General features: G+C 31.2%; 4 protein-coding genes across 5 annotated transcripts; 2 read left to right on the top strand and 2 right to left on the bottom strand.

Annotated features, from left to right (window-relative positions):
- Positions 1-5,068: 5,068 nt before the first annotated feature.
- On the bottom strand, positions 5,069-6,373 carry LOC128397910 (uncharacterized). The gene is made up of 2 exons (XM_053358683.1): positions 6,166-6,373; positions 5,069-5,970 (listed from the first exon to the last, which is right to left on the bottom strand). The coding sequence occupies exons 1-2, from the start codon at positions 6,371-6,373 to the stop codon at positions 5,069-5,071; spliced, it is 1,110 nt and encodes a 369-aa protein (XP_053214658.1).
- Positions 6,374-6,938: 565 nt separating this feature from the next.
- On the top strand, positions 6,939-9,398 carry LOC128397805 (G1/S-specific cyclin-D2-like). Its single transcript, XM_053358556.1, has 4 exons — positions 6,939-7,163; positions 7,271-7,486; positions 7,727-7,895; positions 8,793-9,398. Exons 1-4 carry the CDS (start codon positions 6,972-6,974, stop codon positions 9,005-9,007), a joined length of 792 nt encoding a protein of 263 aa, XP_053214531.1. The 5' UTR covers positions 6,939-6,971; the 3' UTR covers positions 9,008-9,398.
- Positions 9,399-14,011: 4,613 nt separating this feature from the next.
- LOC128397732 (zinc finger SWIM domain-containing protein 7-like) lies at positions 14,012-16,942 on the bottom strand. Of its 2 annotated transcripts, XR_008326998.1 has the most exons (5): positions 16,796-16,942; positions 16,698-16,719; positions 16,427-16,611; positions 15,843-16,318; positions 14,017-15,444 (listed from the first exon to the last, which is right to left on the bottom strand). XR_008326998.1 is itself a non-coding variant. In XM_053358479.1 (4 exons), the coding sequence occupies exons 1-4, from the start codon at positions 16,875-16,877 to the stop codon at positions 16,200-16,202; spliced, it is 408 nt and encodes a 135-aa protein (XP_053214454.1). In that variant the 5' UTR covers positions 16,878-16,942; the 3' UTR covers positions 14,012-16,199. The 2 variants fall into 2 exon arrangements, 1 of the variants encoding a protein (XP_053214454.1); XM_053358479.1 differs by having other exon boundaries at positions 14,012-16,318.
- Positions 16,943-17,034: 92 nt separating this feature from the next.
- LOC128397730 (BTB/POZ domain-containing adapter for CUL3-mediated RhoA degradation protein 3-like) lies at positions 17,035-18,872 on the top strand. Its single transcript, XM_053358478.1, has 3 exons — positions 17,035-17,377; positions 17,446-17,963; positions 18,034-18,872. The coding sequence occupies exons 1-3, from the start codon at positions 17,179-17,181 to the stop codon at positions 18,256-18,258; spliced, it is 942 nt and encodes a 313-aa protein (XP_053214453.1). The 5' UTR covers positions 17,035-17,178; the 3' UTR covers positions 18,259-18,872.
- Positions 18,873-19,248: the final 376 nt, after the last annotated feature.

Below are 19,248 nucleotides of genomic sequence, written 5' to 3'. Positions count from 1 at the left end.
TCAGTTTGCTATTTGATTTTTCTGTGCTTGATCTCAATATGATTTTGTTCAACTCAATATGAATATTCACAACTAAATTAATTGCGATTGCTTTTCGACTAATTAGATCACATTTGAATAGTTTATTATTTACTTTTTCAGATATTATAAAGGTTAATTAATGAGTTATTGATCAGTTTTTATCCATATCATTGGTTTATTATTGAATTTTAGTACAATTTGAATCGCAGATTAACAATTAGCTGTTTCAACAATGAACAAGTGTCATGACAAATCTGATAATATAAGAGTGGAGATATGATAATAATGATATCCCTCTGATAATATTATATCAAGAATTCAATTATATTTTGTTTCTGTGGTTGAAACCAATGGTTTCGATTCACTTTGATCCCGTTCAAGTTGGAAATCAAAAAAATCTTTGATTAAATAATCATAATCATTAGAATCTTGAGCTTTGACACTTTTATCTTCACTAAATTGCAATTGATCAAAATTGAAATCAGAAAATGATTTACGGATTCGACTTCGATGTCCACTGATTGTTAACAATTTAAGCATGAATAAGATTATCATGGTGAATGTGAGAATCGCAACAAATTGAATTTCAAATCCAGATTGTTGCTTGATTTTATTATCTTTGTTGAATAATCGCTGATAAGTACTGAACATTAACGAGAGCATTTTGAACAATTAGATCAACTTTTTGATTGCAAAAAGATTAGAAGCAGAGAATTGCTTTAACAGTTTGATTAGACAGCACAAAGAGTAAATTTAGAAATGATAATAATTTGATAATCTTTGTCATTACAGTTTCTTTGGCTCATTTATATTCCAAATGATTAACTTAATCACATAATATCACGAAAGAGTTTCTTTGATGATTTCAATTCTCTAATATCAGATCGATAATATTTAATCAAAATAATCATAATCGGTGGAATCGAAACTTGAGAAAAATGAAAAATCAATCAGAAATTCACTTATTGTATCAACAATTAATTACCCGAATTAACCGATAAACATAAGAAATGAATTAATTTCAGAAAGGGATAGATCAATATGAGAACTTGTTATCTATAACAATCAATCAATCGATATTACCAATAAATATTAATCAGGTAATTATAACCAAAGAATTAAATTAAGAGCATATTCATATTTGCCTCTCAGAAAGTTTGAGATTTTTATTATCTTTTGATACCAGCAGATGGCGAAACGATATGAGTGATTTAGAGATAACAATTTGTGTTGATTTAATTGTTTTGTTTTAAACTAAATCAACAATTTAAAGAGATTCGAGTGAAGAAAATAATTGAAATAATATTAGAAAATTAATCTCTGCAATATCTATTTATCGGTCTTCATATCTAAATTACTTTCGATTTACTATCGATTCTTAATCGTAATTGTTTCGTTCTTGATTCTTAAGTTTGATTCTCACAATTTAGTTGCACTAATCTACATAATAAACAAAAGTTTCTGGGTTAGATAATTACTAAAATATGATAACAATCAGCCCAACAAAAGTCATTACAATTAAACACAAAGCGGTAAATTAGCGCAGAGACAATTCAATTATAATTAACAAGTTGACACCAACAATTATATTAGAAACAATGAGAATCAAATTAATAATAATGAGAGTCAACCATTTTTAATTAACAATTCCACTAATCCAGTTGAATAAGTAATTACCTTGCGATGCATCTCACGATATACTAATCATAATTAAAATATTTTCTTGCTTAAGTTCATCTAATTAAGGTAAACGTTGAAATGAGATGGAAAAAATTGAAAACTAATCATCTAATTAGAACTTAAAATCGAATCAAATTTAGCAAAGTTTTCATTTTTTCGTTTTAATTAAGTATCCATTTCAAATTGATTGTTGTAATAGGAAAAATCAATATTAACCTAATTGTTATCCAACCATTGAGTATTTATTAACTAAAGTAACGATAATATGAAACACAATCAGTAAATCATAATTTGATTGTTTTTTTTGATCAATTGGTAAATGATATTTCCGATTAACCTGATTGATTGAATTTTTTTGTACATCATAACAGTTAATTTAATTGTTGATGATATTAATTGGATGGTTAATTGTATATTAAATATGATCATCTTCAAACAATTGGTTAATCAACTGGAAATTGTTGTTGATTATCTCATATCTGTTTCATTTGATTAACTGAATCACTTACATTCAGGGTTAAACAGACCGTCTTCAATGGGTAACAATTAAGTTAACCATAATAATAATGAAGATGTTGTTTGGTAATCCACTTACACAATCAGTTAACTGTTAACAATTTAATGTTTTAATATAATAACAAGTTTTAATAACAATCAACCAAATGATAAATGGTGAAAATCAATTGATTTGTAGCTGAAAATGTTCAAACAAAAACATTTTAATCAATTTAAAAAGAAAGAGAGAAAAACTTTCAAATTGAATTGTAACTTAATCATAACAATTAACAATCGACAATTAGTTGAATGTGATTCATTTTGAAATATTAATCAAAAAGATTGTGACTATTCAATCAACATTGACAATTTAATTCAAAATATCAATTCGGCTTAAACAAAACTTACTGAGAATACAAAAAATTAGTTAATTCACTTCCTCATAACTGTGATTTGATTGAGCAACTAATTAAAAGTTTACTTAATCAATAACAGTAGAGCAAATTAATTTAATTACGATTTACTCAATTTTAGTAAATAAAACAACAGAAAAAGTTAAATATTATTAATGAATATCTTTAAATAGTAAACAATTAAGGTCCATTCTTTTATTACTATTATCATGATTAACTAATTGTAACGGACTCACGATCACCAAATGGACAATTAAAATATTATATTGTTAATTAAAAAACCAACACCTAACGAAAGAGAGAAAGCTAATTACTTAATCATAGTTAGTTTTAATTGTAATCTATTAATGGTAATCATCATTTGAGTAAATTTTGGGTTAACCAGAAACAAAAGACAAGTTGATTAGTAAAGAAACTGATTGATCATTTGAAACAATCAACTAATTGTCTTATCATACAAGCTCATTATCAATTATCATTGATTAACCTTTAATTATTCATGATTGATTAAAATTGTGATAACAATAATCAAGTTAACTAACTAAGTTACAGTTTCTGATACCGATAAAATTGTTTTGAAAATATTAATCAGTTGAAGGTTTTTCTTGATTGTGACAATTATGATTATAATCAACAACAATTTATGTTAATCAGTATTGTTACACTTTCTACTTTTGTATTAATACTGATATGTTGAAAACTGATAATAGTAAAAGTTAATTGTTCACTATTAGTTAGACTGATTAAATGAATTGCCAGTCCGAGTAAGAAGAGAGGGAAACAATTTAAATGTTGTTAACACCATTTTAATCATTAGTATTAGGAACTGAATTAACAGGTTGATGAATTTACTGATTGTTACAATAAAGTTTTTTTTCTGGTCAGACTTGAGTTTAATTGTTTCGAGACAATATTAAATTTCATTTCTGTCAACAGATTGTTTGCAATTAATTAAGTTTCAGTGGTAATTACGTTTAACTTATCAACAATTGATTGAATTGTTGAAGTTGATTTAGTTTCTTGATTTGCAACGGAATGAATTTAAATTTAGGTTAATAACGAGCAAACAAATTAGTTTAATCTTGTTGATTGTTGACCTAAACTTAAATCAGTATTGATATGATTTTGTTACAATAATCGATTGATCAACAACAATTTAAAGTAAAACACCAATTTGTTTAATTCTAAGGCTAAATTTTGATCAGATTAGATTAAGTTCTGGTCATGATTAACAATTTAATCCAAAATTTTTTACTCTTATTTAGGTTATGATGGTCAACTGATCATTTCAATTGTAAAACATTTTAAATCAATGAAATCGTGATAATCAAATCACAATCAATATTTGAGTGAAGATAAATTGTCAAACTAAATTGCACAATTAAATGTGACGCTTTGAGTCAGTTCAATTATGGTTTTTTGATTTGATTAAAGTTAAATTGTCAAAAAAATTGATAAAAAAAACATTTGATAAAACTTGTTGATTGTTGACAATATGAATTTGATTTAGTTAATCATAAATTGTTGCCATTTGACCGGAAAGATAAACTCAATTGCTGACGTTAATTGTTACTGATTTTAATCGTTGTTACTACAACAATTAAGGTTGATTGATGTTTTTGATACCAAAATGATTATGATGATGATGATGAGTTGATTGTTAATTATAGCGATTAAAGTGAAATCAAAACAAATTGATGTTTAATGATAATCAAGAGAGAAAGTTAATCAATTGGAATCATGTTTGAGGTTGAAATTTCGTCCACAATTTATTTTGATTGCTGTTGATCCTTAATTTAAATTGTTACTATTTACCTTGAGAAAGTGGTTTCAGTTGTTTTTTATCTGTTGATTGTTGCCAATCACAATCACAATCACAATCATTTACCTTTAAATTAGCCCAATGACCGAACCAAATGAATGTTTAAAATTAAAAACGTTAATTGTAAAGATTTAAAGTTAATTAACTTTGCCAAGAAAAAAACAATAATCATTATAATCACTTGTTATTAGTTGGCAACTTACAAGTGACCAAAAATACATAAATTTAAATTGTTAATGATTAAGTGAAAAAAAAAGGTAAACAATTAAAGTGAAACTGAGGTCAAATGAATGATCGTAATCAACAATTCAGCCATTGACCCAATGTCACCGGAACATAAATTGTGATAAAAAAGTTTTCGAGTGAAATAATTAAATGTTTCAATTAAAACACTTTATTGAAATAAAAAGGTAACACAATATTTACACATGATCAACAATTAAGGTTGGGTTAAATTGTGAAAATTAGTAAACACAATTAACTGAATGAAAAACCAAAAGAAAGAAAAACAATTGAATTATGAAATTAACCAGATAAATTGGAAGCTCTTATAATTATGGTGACCCAATGAAGTTGCGAGTTTGTTGCATGTTGTCAATCAATCAACTGCGATTAAGTTAATTGCGATTGTTAATCCTCATGAAATGGGCATCGTTGTTATCCTTAAAAATAATATCGTTCCAAAATAACTCATAGCGATGAAGATGAGAATCGCAATAATGGATAGAATGGCGATAATTGCTCGTTCTTTTTTCTTTAGTGTTTCTCTTTTTCGACGGCGATGCCAACTATCGATATCACAAAGATGGGACATGAGATGATCGTCATCGTAATTGCTTTTGGTCAGTGAATAGGGACAATCAGTTCCTTTGATTGTTGATGAGGAGGACGATCGTTGATTAAATGAATGTAATCGCGATTCATCATGTCCAACCTGCTTACAAACATGGCAACGACCGCTATCATTGATTGATGATAACTTTGAACACGAATATCGATCTCGTTTTGATTTGGATTTTGATCTAATCATTTCAAGTTCAGATGATAACGAGTGTTTCTTTGAAGATGACCGAGTATTGAGACGATGGTGACCATGGTTGTGATGATGCCCATGGTGATGGTGATGATGTGAGTGACCATGATGACGAGATGATTGTTTGAATGAAGAGTTCGTACAATGAGATTTAATTTTATAAGGCGATGATCGATATGATGATTTAGAGTTAATCATCTCTGGTCTCGAATATGATTTCCATTTTTTGGATGACGATAATTCATTTGAATACCTGTGATGAGGAGATGATGTCGATGAAGATGAGGCTGATGACAAGGATGATTTCAAACATGGGTCAACATTTTCAGAGCCACAAGATGGACAAGTTGAAACTGTTACTGTTGCTGATGTCGGGGATGAGGGAGATGAAGATGAAATCACTTGATTAGTTTCGGTGATTTGATCTGACCCATTATCGTTACTTGGAAGTGATGATGAGCTTGTTGAATAACATGAATTTGAACAACTTTCACCTAATCCAGAAGCTGATCGAGATTCGAATTGATTAATTGATTGTTGAGTAATTTCATTCGATTTAGTTGCACTTTTATCATCATTCTTATCATTATTGTTACCATCGGAATTCAAGGTATCTCCATCATTCTCATTCTCATTCTCATTCTCATCAACATCTCCATCATTTTCATCATCAATTTGATCACTTGTTGAACAAATCAAACTGCGACTTTGAATTTCAAGAACTTCAGTTATATCTCTTAATTGGGATTCACTGAAAACACTCAACGAATTTGAATTGTCGTTGTTACATCCATTTCCATTTCCAATTACATTTACAGTAATTATCTCATTGGCTTGATTAGCATCAGTCAAAACTATTTGATTTTCTGATTCATTTTCCAAAGGCAAACCAATTATACTTCGAGGCATTGGTAACAATTAAAGATCACAGTTGTTATTAGGTTGATTAAGAATCCAAACAATTGAAACAAATGAATTTGATGAGCCTCAAATTTTTAAAATGTTACATGATAAATGATCAGAAAACTAAATTCTATATAAAGTTTACTGAAGAACTTAATTGATTACGATTGAAACATTAACTGAAACATTGAACAATAAAGTTAACATGATGTTGGAAATTAACTAATCACAATTTGGATCGAGTTTCAAATAACCGACTTACTTTCAAGTGAACGTCTATTTCTCATCATCTTCATCCAACTCCCTCATCTCCTTCATCTTTATCCCTAAAATGGGCTAACCGGTTTCGACGAAAATAATATTTCGTTCTAACGACTTGTGGCCTCGTTTAGTGGAAAACAGAAAAAGAAACATAAGGAAAACAGAAGGAGAAGAAAAGGAGAAAAAGAGAAAAAGAAAGAGAAGAAGAGAAAGAGAAAAGAAAGGGAAAAGAAAGAGAAGAAAAGTATCGAAGCCCAGTGGCGACTCTCACGGCTCAGTTTCGAAAACTCAAGTCTGTGTTTCTCTTTTCAGTTTTCTGTTAGACTTCAACCAGAGTGTTAGAATGTGTAATGTTATTAATAATTCAAATGGATGTCGTTCCATCATTGATCCAACTCTAATTGATGATGAACGGATTCTCACCAATTTACTGTTAATCCAAAATCGTTATGTGATCAAATCATCGTATTTCCATTGTGTTCAACCAGATCTTAGTGTTTCCATGCGGGAATGTGTTGCCAATTGGATGCTAGAGGTATGTGATGGATCACAGGTATTGACAACTTTAGAGTTTGTGTCATTTTCTTATTCTTTTTGTTTTTATTCTCTTCTCTTTGCTCGCCATCATCTCGCCATCTCAAGATTTGTGAAGAAGAACAATGTGAGAAAGATGTTTTCCCTTTGGCGATGAATATTCTTGACCGTTTTCTCTCATCTGTTACCATTAAGAAGAGTCAACTTCAACTTCTCGCCTCCGTGTGTTTATTTCTCGCCTCTAAATTGAAGCAATCGGAATCAATTGTCACCAGCAAACTAATTCTCTATTCGGATTTCTCTATCACTGAAGATCAATTAAAGGTTAGCCTATCATCAGTTTTTCTTTAATTTATTTAATCATTTTTTCCTCGCAAGTTTAATATATGAGCTTTAAGAGATTTTGTTTTTTTTATTGCTTAATCTTTATGGTTGAAGTGGAATCATAATTAATTGGACAAACCTTTTTCCATTATTTTCTTTTTGTTTTCTCTTATCTTCCCTCGACTCGTCATCATCATCATCATTCTTAATCATCGTCACCATCGTTCTCATCACCATCAGGGTTGGGAACTACTGGTCCTAAGCCAATTAAAGTGGGACTTGGCCGCTGTTACTCCCAATGATTTCCTCAACTTATTAATCCGACGATTGCACACTCGGAGCAAAGGAAAGGAAAAGCTAATGACGATTAAGAAGCACGCTCAAACCTTTATAACTCTATGTGCAACAGGTGAGATTAAAGAATTAGTTGTGATCATTGAAACGTAAAACAATATCCGTGTTCCCCTGTGAATATATCATGATCGAATGAGAAAAAGAGGAGTCGGGGTCATCCTTGCGTCTTTCCTTCTTTTAATGAGACGAAAGAAGAGAGAGTCAGTGAGAGATTGAGAGAGAGCTTGAGGCCCACTTCGATTTAGGTATTCACTAGTGTTGGGTTTCTACCTGAATTTTTTTGCAATCATCATCAGATTCCCGATTCCATTGTCTCTCTGTTGATGAGAGAGGAGATGGAAATGATTTGTTGAATCAGTGTAACGATTAATGAGATGATCTTGAAATCTAGTAACTGTTTTCATTCAGGGTGATTGATTAGTGAGAGTAGGGAAAGAAGAAGATCATTGGACCCTCAGGTTAATTTGATTTTCTTCTGTCAAGGTCACCATGAAATAGCCCACCATGAATTGTATTGAATATCATGACATTGCGAGTTAGAGTAATTAAATCAAAACAATTTACAATTTAGGTTGTTACTGTTGATTAACTGTAATCTCTGGAATCGATCAAGAAAAATGCAAAAATAATGTCATGTTTATATTGATGAAAAGACTGATTGAAGAATTGATTTGAGTGAAATCTACATGTGCGACCAATAATCTTGATTTGATTTAAGCCTTGATCCAGATTGCTAAGGTTTTGTCTCAGCTAATCCGAAGCTGATTATCATCCCTTCAAGAGTCATCAGGTCTACAATTAAAAGATATACTGGTTAAACCTATTACATATCATGTCGTCAAAACAAATTATTTTCTCCATCAGATTGAAAGGGTTACCAATTAGGCTAAAAGCTCCTTAGTCATTTCGATTGTTTCTCATCTTTTCTTTTCTTTTCTTTGATTGTTCACAGATTTTCGATTCTCCATGTTACCTCCATCTTCCATCGCTGCCTCTTGTATAGCCACCGCCATTCTGGGCCTAACCAGTTTACGGAACAATTTATCATCAACCAAAGAACTTCTTTCACAATTATGTAAATTAACTAGTATAGATTTCTCTGATCTCTTATCGATTCGTAAATCAATTGAAGATATTTTAAATGAACAGATCAGTCCTCATCATTGATTAATCATCACCCTGCTCTCTCATCCCTCTACTCCCTCTACTCCCTCTCCTTACATTCCAACAAAACCCACCTCACTTTTTGCCAAATTGATTATAAACAAAGTAAAAAAGGTTATTAATGTGTGTTAGTGAGAAACAAATACGAAGTGTTCAAGTGAAAACACAACAAAAACAATCCAATTTCTTAAATTGCAACTGTATAAAGTGAATAACTGCCAATTGCTAATCTCATGTTTAGTATCTAATCTTTTTCTTAATCTTTTTACACCATTTTTATACCTTAAATATTAATCCGTTATTTCGATGTGTGTTAAAGCTACAATAATTCACGTTAAATTAAAAAGTCAACTAATCACAATTTCGTTGTAAATTGAACATAAACCAAATCAAATTTTGATTCCTTTTTTATTCATTCAATTCTCATATTCGCTCATTCCAATTACCATGACCATTGAATAGAAAATTTAATTGCAATCAAAACAATTGAGATTCAACTAATTGTGTTTCAGTTAATCAACTAATCCATCTCTCGATATTGCAATGAGATTTAATCAATTCAAACCAATGCATATTACAATGAAATGTTGAATGAAAGTAAGTCAAATGATAGAACTGAAAACTGGACCAATCAGTTGATTGTCACTTGGAGACTCACCTTGAAATGATCTAGTGGTCATCTTATTGGCCTCAAAGTTAATTCAATTGTCTTAATCAAAGAAGCCATCAAACATCAGGAATCAGTGGAAATGATGATTACCATTGAAACGATTTTAATTAGGGTCCATTCTTGGGATTATCCTCATCATCATTTTCAATCCGTTTCCTTAAGCACAATATCATCCTTATCGATAATCTTATTTGTCTGTTTAATAATCTCCTTATGTTCATTTTAACCCTTGACAGAAAAAAAAGAACATTTTTTTCTCGATAACAACATTAATCTCTTCTGATTAAAGTGTTAATTCAATCGTTGAATTAATTCATGATCTTGTTGAACATTCGATTGTCTCATGTTGATGAAATAATGAGAATAATGAAAAAGAATCATGAATATAAATGATTAGTTGATTCTCTCTCGTTCTAACCTTGGACCAATTTAGAAGAGGGAACAATTTTTCGCCATTTTGAATATCACATATGTGGAGAAATGTCGAAAATAGACTTTCGATCTTTTGTTGTTCTTCCCCTTCCCCTTCTCATCTCTTCTCTCCTCGTCATCTTTACCTTTATATTGCCAATTTCTCTTCTTCTTCTTTACCTTCTCTTCATCTTCGTCGAACCAAAGAGAGAAATGAGAGAGTCCAACGGAAGAGGAAAAGAGGCGAGGTTATCCTCCGTTCGATGGGTTGGTAATAAAGGTAAGTCGTAAGTCCTTTTAACAATTTAAGTGAAAGTTTAATGAAAAAACTCGGATGCGAAATGATGACAAAAAATGATGAGGATAAAGATGAAAATGATGAGAAAAAAGGGTTAATTGAATAAATTGGTTCCAATGGATCAAAAAGTTGAACAAAAAATGGAAAACGGATTTTGATTGAATCGTTTTTGTCATGATAATCGGTTGATTGGTCAGGGGAAATAATAAAGAAAAGGCTGATTAATAACACCTATGAAAAGGTAAGATTGTTAATGATGAGATGATGATGAGGATGAAAGATGAGGACGATAACGGGAAAACAAAGTAGCAGCTGAAATATTTAAGTAGCTACTGTACTTGAGTATCATTGGGAATGTTGATCAATAATATTTGGTAACATGTTGCAGGCAATTGAATCTTAATCATAATTCTGGCAATTAAATTGTTGTAAAGGAAACAGCAAATAGCCGAAGGCAAAAAGTGATTATAATTGTTGTGTCAACATATGAAAAAATGATTAGCGGGAAAAAAGACCTTAAATCTTATGGTGAGAAGATGTTTCCAAATGAACTTGACCATTCAAGTATACAAGCTTTTCAATAGATTATTTTAATTACCAACTAAATTGTTGATTGTAATTACGAAGACACAAAGACATTGATTAGATTGTTATATTCAATACACGAATGCAAATCAAAGTTAAATGAGACAATTTGTAACTTTGTCTCTAATTGTTTATCTTTCCCACGTCGAATCCTTAATTATCATCTTGCTTGTCATCATGATCATCTAATTGTTGAGATACCGATTAACAATCGGTATCCTTATTTACTTTGTTGATTTGTTATTGTTTTCATCTCATATTCTTGATTAACTTTAATCAATTGGATTTTTTTTACTATACTCAACAATTTAATGGTTCATCGGAATAAATAAATTGCTCATTTGTGACAATTAGAGTTAGATTGTAGTAATTACAATCATTGGAATGATTTTCATTCTCAGATTATTTTACGTTCCAATGATTAAGTTCCCATAGATTGTAATTGTTACCGATATCTTTTAATTACCTGCTAATGGCCCATAAATTTACCGTTGATTGTTATTTAACAGTAAATTGTGATATCTGAACATATTGAGAAAATATCGTTTCATTGAGCATCAATTGATTATCAGGATAACTCGATAATTGTTCATCTACTCATTGATACAATTTCTCAAGTCTGTTGACTTAATTAAATTAATTCTAGACTTTTGATTTAATTAGTTGTTTCGTACCTTAATCATCACCATAATCATGAAAAGAGATTGTGATTAAATAGTAAACGAGATGCAAAGTGTTGATTAACTTCCGTCAGAATTAATCATTAATAATGATTCCAATCAAAGAGGCCTTACACTAATCAATTTATGAGGATCACAATTGATTGTTGATCAACAATTAAAACAATTGTTGGGGCCACAAGAACAAAAAATTTCATAATCAATTAATTTAGTTACAATGTTACGAACCCAAATATCGTTTATTAATTATATTTAATTTCCGGCAACTGTCACTTAACCTCAAGTTTGTCCCTCTTGTCGATGTTAAAAGGTAACGAGTTAATTTAATTGTAACAATCAACAACAATTAACAGTCGCTAATCAAATTGATTCGTAAAAAATTGTTATGCATGAAGCAAAGAGATAAAAATCAGAATTAAATGTAACTTTTGGTTAAAAAAGAACTTTAAAAGAATCAATTGCAGATCGAACTTTTTTTAGGTCAATTTGACATCTGAAAGTTTCTTTTCTTCACGATTCCCGTTCTTAACTTCCGTTCCCTCGATGTTATTACCTTCCGTTTCTCTTGAATGAAAAGTTTTTTAAATTTAAAGTTCTCTTAAGAACCTCCTTAAATGACCTAAGAAAGGTCCAGGTAAAGGTAAGAAAGTGTCTGGGAGAAAGAGAGAGAGAGCGAGAGAGATGAAGGAAGAGAAGTGATGATGAAGAGGAAAATGATCTTAGGGGAAAAAGAAGAAGATGAAAGAGGGTCTCGGTTGTAAAGGTAAAAGAAGAAAAGAAGAGAATAAGTTAAATAGGAAATGGCCTTAGGGTCGAACCCTCGACGGGGGCGGACGGAGAAATCCCTTCGTCTTCATTTTTTGTCAACTTCGTCTTCTCTTTTTCCCCTCTTTTCTTTCAAAGGTATTCCCCGATATCGACACAGAAAAAGAGGCGAACGAGAGATGAAGCATCTGTTTCCGGAAGAAAGAGAAAAAGAAAGAGAAGATGAGTTCGAGTTCGATGATGATAAAAATGATGATAGGGAAGATGAAGATGACGAAATGTCGAAAGAAAGTCCAAGTCGCGTGGCAATTTCATCCTGTCTCTTTCTTAATGCTCTTTCTTTTTCTTCTCTGTCGCAATTCGAATTACCATCTGTTTCCTTGTCGACAATTCGACCTCTTTCTACATTTATCCTCATCTTCTCCCTCAAACTATTTAACTTGAGGCCATTTTTTTACTGTTCAACTTTAATCGAAAGATGTAAAAGAGAGATGAACGAGAGAGAGAAAAAATTGAGCCTTGAAAGTTTTACGTTCTAATATAAAACATTTTCGATTTGACCTTAGAACGGAAATGTCACGTGATCTACAATCTCCATCCTCATCTTTTGACTGAGCCTTAATCATAATTGAATGTCTCTTTTATCACCATCCCAATCAGCATCATCATCCTAACTATCAAAGTCCATATGGATGAGATACCTCAGCATTATCCTGAAATCCTTATGTTCAAATGACACCAATGGCATTGAAATGTTCCCAAGGATAATTAATACTCTAATTATAATTATAATTGAAATTTTAATTGTATTTATTGAGCCTCTTCATTAATTGAAACACATGATCACACATTGAACTGTCGTAGTGTTACTGTTGACACAATATGTAAATCAAATTAATGAATGAAATGTAATTTACAAACAATCAAAGGGACAGAAAATATTCAAAGCAAAACTATGAAATTTACAAATTGCTGAGAGATTTGAAAGCCAACGATTTACGATGTTAATTGTTGTTGTTATTTAATCTGCTGATTGTTTACTAATTAAAGTAACAATCAGATTGACAGAGAAGAAGAAAATAAAAACACAAAGGTAAATAAGAATATAAAAAACAGATAAATTGATCAACAGAAGTTAATTGTCAATGGACCCAAGGTCATCATTCTGATGGTAATAATCAACAACCATAATGATAATCAATGTAATGGATGCTCGAAGTATCAAGTGAATTAGTAAATTGTCAATGATAGAAGGTGATTCCCACACAATCAACTGTCGTTCAATTGACTTTTAGGTTACTAGACAATGGAAATTGTGTCAAATCTGTTTTATCATTTTCCAGGCTTAATTATCTAAGGTGTTAATATAAATACATTTACAATTAATACGAAACAATAATAATATCAAATATTAATAATGATTCAAATAGTAGATAAATATAACACTCAATTTATGGATCATTAGCAAGCAATTAAAAAGGTTTCCTCTTGATAGATTAACATTACAGGTATTATATTTTTGTCTCTCTCTCTCTCTCTCTCATCATTAGACTTGAGCAACAATTATCAACAAGGATCAATGGTTGCATTTTATCATCATCATCATTATGATATTTACTAAAATAATTTAATATCATCATCATGGGAACTTAATCAATGGAACGTAAAATGATCTGAAACCAGAGCATTCCAATAATATAAAATAATATCTAATTATTGTTTATTAATATAATTACTCTAATCTTGGCAATACTATTAATCTTGCAGGTAACAATTAGTTGTAAATGCTGATACATTTACAGATATAAATATCGATAGTGATTATTATTATGGTTCATTAATTTAAATTGTGTGAAAGTTAATTTTAAAAAAGGTGATCGATTGTTAGGAAACAGATGATGATTATCAGTGTCCATTGATATCTATTGAGAGAGAGAGAGAGAGAGAGAGAGGTCAACTTAGGACGAAATGTCCATTTACCTTTAGGCTATTAAGGTTATTGTCACTAGAAGATCAACAAACCGTAAACAGTGTTATCAGTATTTGATCATATTCTTGGCAACTATCAGTACAAATTGTCCATCGATTTGATTGTTATCTTAATCGCTTTTAGTGCCGAACTTGGTTGAGGTCAACGACCAGAGCAAATGGGTTAAGTTGTCAATTAAGATAAGCTAATCAGTCAATGAAAACGCAATCAGTTCCTGGAAAAATCGTCTGCTCAAACACTGACCTGAGATGGAAACAGTTACTATGTAATTATAATGATCATCATAATCTATGATTAACATTATCACTTCACTTTTGTTTCGTTTCCCTTGATATTCAGTAGCCGGAGATCAGTTTTCAGCTGCATCATCAACACCGAATCATCAACAATCAAGACTTGCCAATTCCCCGTTATAACTTGATCATTATAATAATCATCGTTTTTTGCTTTTCTTTTGGAAACTTTGACGGTTCACTTAACCTCATAGGAAACTTTGTATCATTATTGTTTGTACAATGATAATGATAATTCCAATGGTAATGATAATATTCGCAATGTACTGATCATATAAATTACAAGTAGCTGAATAATAAAAAGAAAACATTGTAATTTCATTAGAAACTTTGTCTCTCTGTTGATGTTGCGTGATTTCCAAACAAATGTCGTAAATGAATATTGCAGTCAATTGTGAGAATTACCTAAGGTTTGTTTCTGTTTTTTACTCGATTCTCTTTATATCATTTCGGTAACTCACCTGGGCCAAGTTCGAGTTTTTTTTTCATTCTATTTAAACTGTTGTTATATAATCTAACTCTTTGACTGTTGGGTGAACATAAGTTTACAATTAATAGTTTGTCATATGTTAGGGAGGAGAAAAGGTGAAAGCATAATCGAAATCATCAAATATTAGATACAAAGTTTTTATAGTTGATTGTATTTAAATTCCCCCAGTTTATTGCATCCAAAGCTATTCAATTATTATGATAATAAAAAGCTTCCACATCAAACGCGTGGCAGAAAAGTCTTACTTTTCTCTTTCACCTGGAAAATGCGAAACAGAGACAGAAAAAGAAAGAGGGTAAAACGGAGAGAGTGAAGAGAAAGAGATAGAGATAGGGAGAGAGAGACAGAGAGACAGAGAGAGAGAGAGAGGTGTTTAAGCTCGGAGGGTTCCTGTTTTTACAATCGAACCTCTCTCACTCTCTTTACTCCCGAGGAGAGTTAACACAAAACTAGATAAATGAAAGAAAAGATCTATTGTCAAAGGTAACTCGTGGCACGCGACATAAACCTGGATCCGCGTTTCTATCCTCGGAGACACAAGGAGCTAAATGCATAATATTTAGTACTCTTATCATTTCTTGCTTCGTCCTCTCTCCCTCATCATCATATTCGTATTCTGCTCTCTGTCCACCCTCTCCTTTGGTATTCTCTCTCACCTTTTCTCTTTCAGGTCGCGTGGAACATTTGTAGATTGTATAAGCAGACAGAGTTAATTGATGTTGAATCTCTCATTTTATTGTAATACCGTTACACTGTTTCTCCTCCTCCTTGTCCGAGAGTCTCTTTAAAACACTTAATCTTCATCTTCATCTTCATCTTCATCTTCATCTTCATCTTCACCTTCTCTTACTTTTCTTTACTCTGTCTTCGTCTTCTGACCACGTTTCCCTATTCAAAGGTCATTGGTCCTTCCAAAGTTTACCTTTACCTTGACAAGAGAGACGCTCTACTTCCTCTTGTTAATCTGCTTTAAATCTCCTCAGTTAATTTACCAAGTTATTGTGTCTTTTTGATTACTTTAATAAATCTGCCATTTGCTGGTCATTGATATTTTCTATTTCAATCAATCCCATCGCATCGGCAATTCTAGTAGCGATTAAATGTTTGCACATAATCGAGTCCGAGCTGATCACTGGAAATATGAGAAAAGTAGACAATAAATAAATTGAAGTTAAACTAATTGTCAACTTGAAGTGAAACTTTATACCAATGATAAGATCGCTAATTAAATGCAACAAACCTTTGTGTTTAAATGCAAGACAAGTACAATAATAAGCGTTCTTGTAACAAATGTAATGAATCGGTTTATCTTGACTGAGCACCTTGAATACTTGTCGACCGGAATCACTTCGAACCAAATAGATGCGCTTGTCGTCAATCAAAGTCAGTGCATTAATAAGATCATCGCCAAACAAATAGACAAGCCTATAAGAAGAAGAGAATGTAAATTGTTGTAAGTGAACATCATAACAAAGAAAAGATGAGAAACAAAAGGTTGAAACGTAACTCACTGTGTCAAGTAGTCATCAGAAACTAAGATTGGGAAAATGAAGAAAAGAAAAATGAAAATTAATAAAGAATAAGAAACAAATTGAGAAAAGATACTTACGCTTGTTGTCTCCCTGTGGTCTTGGTTCATCACGCACCGATCTACAAATCGACTGAAAAATTTTGAACAAATTAGAAGTCATGATTTAATTATTCCAACTAATCAAGTAAACAAAAGCCGAAAACAAATTGAAACAATCAAAAAAAGAAAAAGAAAAATTGAACTAATAGAATAGTAGCTCCATCTATCGGCTTTTTCTCTTACTTTTCATAGAATTTTTTCTCTTTTTCTTTGTTTATTTTTGTTTACAAAGGATTTTAATCAATTCTTTTTAATTAAATTCTGACAACTTGTTCTCTTCGTTTTCAATTCTCATCTTTAAAGTCTATAATTTTGTGCTTATCGTGATTAGTATTCAGGTGGTTTATTTATGTTGATTCGATATGCAGGAATTGGGTAAACACGGAGAAGCGATTATGTCAAGTCAGGGGAACATTTTCATGAAAGGAGGTCCGAGTCAATATGTGAAGCTCAATGTTGGTGGATCTTTGTACCAAACGACAATCGGAACTCTCACAAAGGCCGATAGTATGTTGAGGGCCATGTTTTCTGGGCGATTGGGTGTCCACACTGATTCAGAAGGTAAATCACTTTCTCCATTTACGATCAAGGTCATGGTTTTGATATTATTTATTTATTTTCTCTTACAGGTTGGGTACTCATTGATAGAAGTGGTAAACACTTTGGAACTATTTTGGAATTTCTCCGTGATGGTTCTGCTCCTTTACCCGATAATGGAAGAGATATTCAGGAATTACTGGCTGAAGCAAAATATTATCTAATTCAGGAGCTGATTGACTCGTGCGAATCCATGTTAGCGAGATCGAAAGAGAGCAATCGAACTGAACCAATTTGTAGAGTTCCATTGATAACATCATCAAAAGAAGAAACCATGTTGATCAATAATTCAACTAAACCCGTTGTTAAACTTTTGATCAATCGTCACAATAACAAATATTCCTACACAAGTACATCAGATGACAATTTCCTCAAGAATTTGGAATTATTCGATAAATTGTGTTTAAGGTTCAGTGGTCGAGTTCTTTTCATCAAAGATGTAATCGGTACCAGTGAAATTTGCTGCTGGTCATTTTTCGGTCACGGGAAAAAGGTCGCCGAAGTTTGTTGTCACTCTATTCTCTATGCTCCTGATAGGAAACATACTAAGGTAAAATTGACCATTTTCTTCCTATTCTACATCTACATGTATTAAGAATCGTTGTTATTTTCCATTACAGGTCGAGTTTCCTGAAGCTCGAATATACGAAGAGACGTTAAATGTTCTAATGTATGAAAACCTCTCAGTCCCTGACATGGAATTGATGCAGGCAACGAGTAGCCGAGGGGCAGTTTCTCGAAACTACACCAGCGATGATGAAGATGAGGTTGCTAGGAAAACATCAGTTCCATCACAGAATCAAACCAAAGATCATCATCTCAAATCGAGAAACAGTAAACAGTAAATTTGTTTATCATTCTCATGGGAAAATCTAAGAATTGGTGCCAAACATCATTCAATTGTTTCGCTTATCCATGGATATTTTAATCGATATTTTCTGTGCTCGTTTCTCTTTCATTCTCTTTCCTCATTTTTAATCTCTTAAGTTCATACAGCTGATTAATTGAACATCTACTGAATTCATTCAAGTTAATTTGCATTCCTTGTCTGACCAAAAATCGGTTTGTTTCATTAACTTTGCTTGGAACAATTAATGTGGACAATTTGTGAATGAATGAAAATTAGTCTTTCACAATCATCTTGTTTATTTTAAATAGACATTTAATTTTGCAAGAGCAATTTGATAATTTAATTAAATCAACAATACAATGTATCACCTAATTTAACTGAATGTACAATATCCATCTTAATTGTGAAAACCTTGTTGAAGTGGCAATTGCATTATATTAATATATTAATGTACAATTTACAATGTTATAGTTTAATCACAATCAGTGTTAATAGACTTAATAAACCAAAGACTTAATCACTGACCAGGTAACAATGAATTAACAAAATTAATGTATTGATAAACATGGTGATAAATACAAATAAAGACAATTGGTTTCATTTAACTAAGTCGATTCATTTGAACCACTTCCTTTAATTTGAGTCGATTTGTTGTCAATTAATTACGATTCCCGAGGTGAATTCTTTGATCTTGATGATTGTTATCCTTTTACATCAATACTCCTTTAAATTTGGTACTAATTTCACATTTCAGATGATTAAATTCAATTGCTATTTAATTTGATAATTTGTGAAAAAGTTTTTTTATCATGAAACTTGATTAGTTTTTCTCTGTAAAGTTAAAGAGTCAGATTTATCTTGATTAATATCAACCATTTCTATATTTTCGGTGATCTGATTATATTGATCAGAATCATCGGTGGATAATTAATTAGTTTTAATTGTACCTTTTCATTAATTTGCTTCATCCTGTGTCTCCACCTGG

Source organism: Panonychus citri, unplaced genomic scaffold (assembly GCF_014898815.1).
Source record: "Panonychus citri isolate SS breed McGregor unplaced genomic scaffold, ASM1489881v1 Contig00040, whole genome shotgun sequence".
Lineage (NCBI taxonomy): Eukaryota > Metazoa > Arthropoda > Arachnida > Trombidiformes > Tetranychidae > Panonychus > Panonychus citri.
This window is presented reverse-complemented; position numbering and strand designations above follow the sequence as displayed.

Bases quoted from the DNA above. Each gene is read 5' to 3' on its own strand.
- LOC128397910 (XM_053358683.1), bottom strand. From the start codon at position 6,373: ATGCCTCGAAGTATAATTGGTTTGCCTTTGGAAAATGAATCAGAAAAT. The intron at 5,971-6,165 runs GTTTGATTTGTT...AATCTCGATCAG, and splicing joins TCTTGAAATTCAAAGTCGCA to CTTCTGGATTAGGTGAAAGT.
- LOC128397805 (XM_053358556.1), top strand. From the start codon at position 6,972: ATGTGTAATGTTATTAATAATTCAAATGGATGTCGTTCCATCATTGAT. The intron at 7,487-7,726 runs GTTAGCCTATCA...CATCACCATCAG, and splicing joins TCACTGAAGATCAATTAAAG to GGTTGGGAACTACTGGTCCT. The intron at 7,896-8,792 runs GTGAGATTAAAG...GATTGTTCACAG, and splicing joins TATAACTCTATGTGCAACAG to ATTTTCGATTCTCCATGTTA.
- LOC128397732 (XM_053358479.1), bottom strand. From the start codon at position 16,877: ATGACTTCTAATTTGTTCAAAATTTTTCAGTCGATTTGTAGATCGGTG. The intron at 16,612-16,697 runs GTGAGTTACGTT...TTCTTCTTATAG, and splicing joins TCTGATGACTACTTGACACA to GCTTGTCTATTTGTTTGGCG. The intron at 16,319-16,426 runs GTTTGTTGCATT...TCATATTTCCAG, and splicing joins TCTTGCATTTAAACACAAAG to TGATCAGCTCGGACTCGATT.
- LOC128397730 (XM_053358478.1), top strand. From the start codon at position 17,179: ATGCAGGAATTGGGTAAACACGGAGAAGCGATTATGTCAAGTCAGGGG. The intron at 17,378-17,445 runs GTAAATCACTTT...TTTCTCTTACAG, and splicing joins TGTCCACACTGATTCAGAAG to GTTGGGTACTCATTGATAGA. The intron at 17,964-18,033 runs GTAAAATTGACC...TTTCCATTACAG, and splicing joins CTGATAGGAAACATACTAAG to GTCGAGTTTCCTGAAGCTCG.